This window comes from Perca fluviatilis, chromosome 17 (genome assembly GCF_010015445.1).
Source record: "Perca fluviatilis chromosome 17, GENO_Pfluv_1.0, whole genome shotgun sequence".
NCBI classification, from domain to species: Eukaryota; Metazoa; Chordata; class Actinopteri; order Perciformes; family Percidae; genus Perca; species Perca fluviatilis.
This window is the reverse complement of record NC_053128.1, coordinates 3,811,539-3,819,431: the sequence shown is the minus strand read 5'-3', so window position 1 is coordinate 3,819,431 and position 7,893 is coordinate 3,811,539. Positions and strand designations below refer to the sequence as shown.

At 43.2% G+C, this 7,893-nt stretch overlaps 1 protein-coding gene across 1 annotated transcript; it reads right to left on the bottom strand.

Moving 5' to 3' along the window:
- Positions 1-2,306: 2,306 nt before the first annotated feature.
- On the bottom strand, positions 2,307-7,673 carry ntmt1 (N-terminal Xaa-Pro-Lys N-methyltransferase 1). The gene is made up of 4 exons (XM_039780723.1): positions 7,521-7,673; positions 5,538-5,697; positions 4,451-4,703; positions 2,307-3,774 (listed from the first exon to the last, which is right to left on the bottom strand). The coding sequence occupies exons 2-4, from the start codon at positions 5,694-5,696 to the stop codon at positions 3,494-3,496; spliced, it is 693 nt and encodes a 230-aa protein (XP_039636657.1). The 5' UTR covers position 5,697; positions 7,521-7,673; the 3' UTR covers positions 2,307-3,493.
- Positions 7,674-7,893: the final 220 nt, after the last annotated feature.

Genomic DNA, 7,893 nt, shown 5'->3' with positions numbered 1-7,893 from the left:
TCGTATCACGTGTAGGAGCCTGGGATTATGTCCGCGGGTTTTGAGACTTATACCCCGTGTACACGTACATGGTTATTTTTACAAACCAAGACATTTCCCTTCGTCTGTGCCCTTCGTTTTCACGCAAACGGAGAATTCGACTCTGAAACAGTCTTTCTAAAAACTCCGGCCAGAGTGGAGATTTTGGAAAACTTTGTTTGCATGTAAACTGAGACAAACGGAGGTTAAGGTAGCCGAGGAAAAGAAGGAGGAAGTGATTCTTTGCTATTTTTGGGATTCTGATTGGCTAACGTGGGCTTGAGCTTCTCGTTACACCGCCACCTACAGGTTTGGCGTGCTCTTGACTGCATTGACGGCATATATACATCGACAAGATATGGTTCGAGGAATTAATTTAGCTTTTTTTTTTTAACAGCTTAAAAAAGAGCAGGGGCTAATGGACCAACATTTGTATCGTGTAAGTTACCCCACTAATAATGCCCAAAATAATACCAAACGTCTACAAGTAGTACAAATAGGTTATGCTCTCATAAAACGATGGATTGGAAAGTTTGTACGTACACAGACGTTTATGAACACTTGCCTGCTTCCTCTCTGCTCTCTGTTGCTGCTGCTGCTACCTGCAGTTAGAGAGTGCTTAGGGCGCGTCTACAAATTACTACAACCGAAAGAGATACAACAAAAATATTTATTAATTTAATGATTAAATAAGGTAATGTCTCCGAACTTACCTCAATGATTACTTGTCTCCTGCTAGTTATACTTCAGCACTTTAAAAAAAAAGTGAAATTAATAAATATTTTTGTTCCATCTCTTTTCGGTGTTGTAATTTGTAGACGGCCCTAAGCACTCGTCTTACAGCAGCAACAACAGCAGAGAGCAGAAGCCAGCAGGCAAGTGTTATTTACATAAACTTCTGGTGTACTTACAAACTTTCCAATCCATCGTTTTATGAGAGCATAACCTATTTGTACTACTTGTAGACGTTCGTTATCATTTCGGGCATTATTAGTGGGGTAACTTACAAGATACAAACGTGGTCCGATAGCCCCGCTGAGCCTATTCAGCTGATAACGCTACTCTACGCTAACTCTCCCAATGTTCGACCCAGGTGAAAAAAGCTTCTGGGGGGGTGTTTGGCTCGAGGTCATGGTGCAAAGGACCCTAGGGTGAATTACTCCGAACCATCACTTTGAACTGAAAACTGACAGCTGTGCACGATGTTATTTTTGAAAACTGAGAGGTTGAAATGTCAGTTTATAAAAATAGCCGGCCACGTGTAAACATAGCATAATTAAACGCCTCAGGTGCTGCAGGTAACATCCCAGCCTCTCAGGCTGCGTTTAGAACAAGCAGCCCTGCTGGGGGGAAAAAAGCAGCCGGACTTATGCAGGGTAGGCATGAAGGTTTTTTCACCTTTGTTTTTTTAAGGCAGGTTTGCTGAGAGGAAGCCTCTCTTTTGCAGGAAAGCCCTGATCACACAGTTACCCATTCCTACCTGGAAGCTGCCCAGTACAACCAGTCTGTGGTAACATGCTCGCTTCTCTTACTTTTAGGCCACCACTGCCCAAGTTACCAACTCCACTTTTCCTGCAGCATTCCTGATAGATGACTTTGTAACGTGAACAGAGTATGATCACTTTCAACAAAATCCTGTCAGAGTATAACAAACTGTTTTATTTTTTAATATATTTGACTTTGAACTGAGTCTCTGCTCCTACAGATGATCCACTGCCATCGTAGCTGGTGCACCACCAGTTGCATGACTGGAGCGTGTAGCTCGTACCTCATGAGGGGCTCTTTTTTCCCGCTCCGCTAGCTTTACCTGCTGGGTGCTTGTTTGTGTTTTTTGCCAGAGATGCTCTTGTCTGTGATGGATCACTTTTAAATGTACATAAACTAAATGCCTTTGTTCCATAATCAGTGATTTCTTTTCTACATAAAACAAAACGAGTTTTAATTTTTTTTTTTATAATTTATTAGTTTGTCACTTCTCCCCCAATGTCTGAAGCAGAAGTACTGCTATGGTTTAGGGACTGAAACTGATTATTTTCATTATGAATTCATTTTCTTTAAAAATCAATTAGACATTTTCTTTATAAAATGTCTGAAGATAACCAGAGCCCAAGGTGACATCTTCAAATGTCATGTTGTGTTTTCTGAAGCATGCAGCAGAGCGTTCCCCTGCGGACATATGGGTCGTGTACATCATGGGGGCTAGTGTTAGCTTTAGTGTAGTGAAGCTTCATTTAATGTAGAATAACTGGCAGCTTGGCTCACTGGCAATAAGCAATATGACAAGATGATTAACATATGTTAGTTTATAAATCAATTAAATAAAGGAGCAGCTAGTGTCTGACAACACTGTGTTTCTGTGAAGGAGGTCACATTTCAGGTGTTTGGCTGAAAATCAAACCGGTTTGAACATGTTTACACCGGCCCAAGCCTAGTTCTGATGGAGTACACTGGCCCATTAACAGAGCCTCTTACAGTATATTAATAAAGAGCAGTACACAAGACATTCAGGTAACAGCTTCTCATTACTCCAATTTGTCAGAGGCATTAATCGACATTTATGTAAATATTAGTATCAGATCGAATTCAGTATGGACAATACCCAATATCAAAAGGACTCTGGGCCAAAAGAGAGTTGATCGAGACATCCCTAATTAAAACCAGTAAACAAAGTCTCTGTAGCCACACTGATCTGCAAACATGTTGCCAATAATCTGTAAAACATGAAAAATGTCCATAAAATACTCTAAACATTGGAAATGTGTCCTATAAAGAATAGACTGCTTGAAGATGCTCCGCTTCTGAAACGCTTCCAGTGGACGATGGAGCCAGATGGAGCTGCAGCTGAATCCAGAGGACGCTGGGGTAAGACTGAGGTCACTTTGGCCTTCTGTTCGATGAAACCGCCCGGCGCTGTCACAGCTCCAACGTGGGCAATAAATAAATATGAAGCAAAGCGATGCCAAACTACAAACTAGTCTGGTAATAGTGATGCTGTAGTTTGTAGTTTGGTGATGGCGCAGCACGTGGATAATGACCCCCCCCCCCCCATTTCTAAACACAGCGCATCAGTGAGTCTAGTGGCCGGCTGTGCATATCCACACAGCCAAAGTTTAACCTGACACAGGAAATACATGCTAGAATGTGTCTATCTTAAATGGGAGACTGAGCAAATATTCGTAAGAAAGAAGTGTAATGTAGCCAAGGAGGACACGGAGGATTAAAAAAAAAAACATGATGGACAGAGAGTTGATAGTCTTAATTAGCTTTGTATCAACGATCATCGACGTTCATTAATATAAAATAGTGACTCACTAAAGCTGTAAGCCTGGTGGCCCAGAAAAAGATGACTCGGCAATAAGAACCGAGCAGAAGACTGATGCATGGAGTTAGCAACACACGTTCCACAAACATATCGCACTGCAGATCATTTCCTAACCGATATTAAATGCTGACTAGAAAAACCATCATTTCCACATTAGAAATCCCCCCCCCTCGGCCCCATTCCGAGAGCCAGTGTGTGGACTTGGTAGATCTCCTTGGGGAAGTTAATCTGTTGCTCCTCGTGGACGATGCGGAGGCCCGCTCTGCCCACCAGACTGTGAACTATTTCCAGGTCGCGGCAGACGCTGCTGTCCACCTCGTCGGGGACCACGCCCTCGTACGCCACATTGTCCTTGATGACGACGAGGCCGTTCGGCCGCAGGGCTTTCTGGCAACGCCGCAGGAAGTCCACCAGGTGGTCGTCTGTCAGGTGGCCTGAAGGGAAAAAAATTGGGAGGAAAAATTTAACCTTTTTTTTTTTTTTTTTTTTTAACCATAAAGCATTTTAAAAACTCGCCTACTACAGCCACTGAAATAGGTTTCTGAAAACATTTGAGGTGAGAAGTAGGTAATACAGTAACAGAGTCATGGTTTGGATTTGATCAGCACTGCCTAGTTTTTAAGTTTAATCTGAGTTAGGTCTGAGAGAGAGAGAGAGAGAAGAGGGGGAAGGTGGGCGCTTGGGTAGCTCAGTTGGTAGAGTGCGCGCCCATATGTAGAGGTGTACTCCTCGACACAGCGTCCGCAGGTTCGACTCCGACCTGCGGCCCTTTGCTGCATGTCATTCCCCCCTCTCTCTCCGCTTTCATGTCTTCAACTGTCCTGTCAAAATAAAGGCCTGAAATGTCCAAAATATTATCTGCCGTTTCAGCCGGTAAGCATGAACTCAAACCGGTTTAGCCTCGTCCACCGGACCGGACCAGACCGGTGAAACCCAAAATGGACCCAACTCCACCTACTACCCACATTGTTGTGATACAAAGCTGGTTGAAAATCGGCTTTAACTACCAAGCTGCCTTAACTCTTCCGATGACTGACTATGTTTGAGCAAGACACTGCAAGGGTACCCGGGTACTCGGGTTACAGTGTTGGTGCGTTGTGGCAGACTCACCGATGACCCACTGGATCCAGATGACATCATAGCGTCCACTTTCTGGTACAAAGTCCTGCAGGCCGCTGCAAAGGTACCTCCCCACTCTATTGCCCTCCTCGCCCAGGTACGTCTTGGCCTTGTCCAGGAACTCCTGCGTCACGTCCACTAGGTCCACGGTCTTGAACAGGGGCAGCAGTAAACGTTTGGTGATCCTCCCGATGCCCGCTCCGCAGTCCAGGGCACAGCCTGCGCTCGTCTTCCCTTCCCCTTCCTTCAATGGCAAAGACACACACAAGAGGCCCCAGGTGAATAAAAGCTGTGACCCAAGCTGCTTCTGTCATTGTGAAAAAGGCTCTGGAACTTTTACAGAGGAGCAAAAGAAAGCATCCTGACTGGAAACGTTACAAACTGGCATGGGGTGTGCACGGCCCAGGACAGGAGGGCTCTGCAGCCCAGTATCGCTTCAGTCATGGTTAGGACTGAAACCATTCCTCGAGTAACTTAAATAAAACTAGAAGACCTAAGGAATCCATTGGTACCAACTGTGTCATAAATAACCCTTCAATGTCATGTTCAAAGGGGGTCCCTCTGTCACCTCCAGATATCTGAATTAAATGTCAGGTAGTCTGTAGAGCTGCACTTGATTGTGTGTTCGTGTTAAATAAAAAATAACAGCAATGTAACTGCTTTGGGGTCAGTTCTTAATGTTAACATTGATACTTTTAAGAATGCAGCAGGTTAGAGGGAACATTGTACAATTGTTGAATCTCTTTCATATCCAAGCTAAATTGGCATTGTAACTGAAATGTTTCTAATATAATTGATATTGAATCGAAAATAAAATCGATTTGGGACCTTGTGAATCGAATTGGAAAATCATTGACGATACCCAGCCCTAATTAACGCTAGCATTTATAGGGACACTTTGCCGACTTTCAACAGGCTCCGCCTGCCTGGTAATACTGTGTGATAATCAGTAAATCAGGGATTCACGACTGATAAAATACAAAGTTTTAAGTGTCTACATTTAAACTTGTATGATTCAATTTACAATTACAATTTGAATGGTTAAATTGCTGTCTGATACGGTTGAAAAGTTCCTTACACCAAGGAACTTCTGCAGGAAAGCCTTGGATCCATTGATATCGATGCTGGAGATGCTGCCGTAGCCTCCCAGCATGCCATCCACTGTGGGGGGGACCTCCCTCCAGTAGTCCTCTGCTTTGGAGTAGAATCTTGTCTCAACTTCTGTTATGTCACCCATCCTGCACAGATAACACTGTTCACTCATTGTACACAAACTACTATTCACCACTTGTATATATATAAAAAACAAAATAGCCTTTTTTAACTAAAAATAGGATTCTGACACGGTAATCAAAGTGTGGAGACTCAATGACCAGAAGAACAGAAACCTTGCTCAGTTTGGATCACCTTTGGACCCCTTTTTCAGGCAACTGGCTGACTGATTGTATATAAACCCTGGGACATTTTGGTGGGGTTAGTTACAGTGAATAAAAAAATAAATAAAAATGAACAGATTATTATTGAATCATATTATTGAATAAAAGCAACCAAATTAAACTGTATTCATTATCATCTGCGGTGCCCTGCTACATCCTGCTACTCCCTGCTACGTCCTGCTACGCCCTGCTACGTCCTGATGCATCCTGCTATGCTCTGCTGTGCCATGCTACACCCTGTAACACCCTGCAAAGCCCTGCTATGCCATGAACTACTACCACTACTATTTCTAGTCACTGTTCCATTATCGTTATTGTGACTGTTATTGCCACTGTTCATCACCCCCCCAACCGGCACCGTCAGACACTGCCTACCAAGAGCCTGGGCCTGTCCCAGGTTTCTTCCTAAAAGGGAGTTTTTCCTCACCACTAAATGCTTGCTCTTGGGGGAATTACTGGAATTGTTGGGTCTTTGTAAATTATAGTGTGGTCTAGACCTACTCTATGTGTACTGAGATAACTCTTGTTATGATTTGATACCATTAATAAAATTTAATTGAATTATGAGCAGGTTACAAAAACAGTATGAAGTGAATTGTGAATATTATGCCTAAATGGAAAGTTTTTTTCCCCTGTGAGTTAAAGAACCAAAATCTATAAGCAGAATCGCAAATCAGAATCGAATGGAACTCAAGCCTAAAAAATACCTCTGTGCTTTTTAAAAGGTACAGCCTTGCAAATGTGTTTTTTCAGTATTCAGTGTTGGACACAACACAAGCCAAATCTGGCAACGCTTTGCAGCAGTTCAGCTGTCAGCACCCATCTTGTGACCAGGCAGAGGGCATACCTTTCCTCTGACCAACATCACACAGAGCACAGGCAGAGGGAATGAGAGGCTGGGCGATACACACTTCTCCAAGTCTGCCATACTAGCCAGCTGGATTTATAATGGCTTTTCAAAGATTTCAAATGATTTCAGAGGTGGTACACAGTTGTTGATGAGCAACTTGATTAGAAAGTCTATGTAATACATCACACAACTGAGAGACTTTTTAATACATCATCCCAGCCCAGTTTGACACATGTGAAATTGAATTATATAAAATAACACAGCTGCATGCCTCCTAAAGTTACACCATATAAGTTAGCATGACTCTCCTAGGACTACTGAAGGTATTACAGGTGTTTTACGCACTGCTCAATACATACTAGTAATAACTTAGCTATAGCTGCCATTAAAGCTCAAAGAACAGAGAACGTCATGCCCACTTGCACGTTGAAAGTTGTAAGTTAGCCTAGCTAAATAGGACCACATTTAACTAACTTGTAGAAGTTATAAGCTATTAATACCAAATAATTATCCATGTCATTTTCAAAATAAAACGTTACACGTGCTGGTCGTTCCCGCCCAGTTTTAAATTGATAACTGTTTCTCAATTAAATTCCATACTATTTATTAACGGTACTTGTGACGCTAAAAAGGCCATTAGCACGTGCTAAGTTAACGTTAGATGTTGTAGTTTTAGCCAAGCAGCTACTTAGCCGGCGACAGCTCTGTTTCCAGGGTAAGAGACTAACTCCGGTGTCTAAACTTCATAAAAGTGATTCTTTCTAATAACACTAACCTCGTATTGTGTCAGCGCCAGGTGGTCCCCACACCCTCCTCTGTCTCTCCCAAACCCGGTCCCGGTGTCGGTGTCAGTCTGTTTCAGTCGTCTATTTGAGAACCATGTTGAGAGCCCGCACGTCTGCTCTGCAGCACGTCATTTCCTTATTTGGTTCCCGGGAGCAGAAGCGACAACAGCGCCCCTGCTGGCTCACTTCACTAATGTCGTTTCTTAAACATGCATACATACCAGTAACGAGGCGGGTATAACTGCAGCCATACAGTCTTGGAAGCAGCCGAGAGTTTATCACATTGCCTAGACTCAGGTTTGACTATAAAATAAAGAAACACGGGCTTCCAATGCCAGATCAAGACGGCCCTGCACGTCTCAC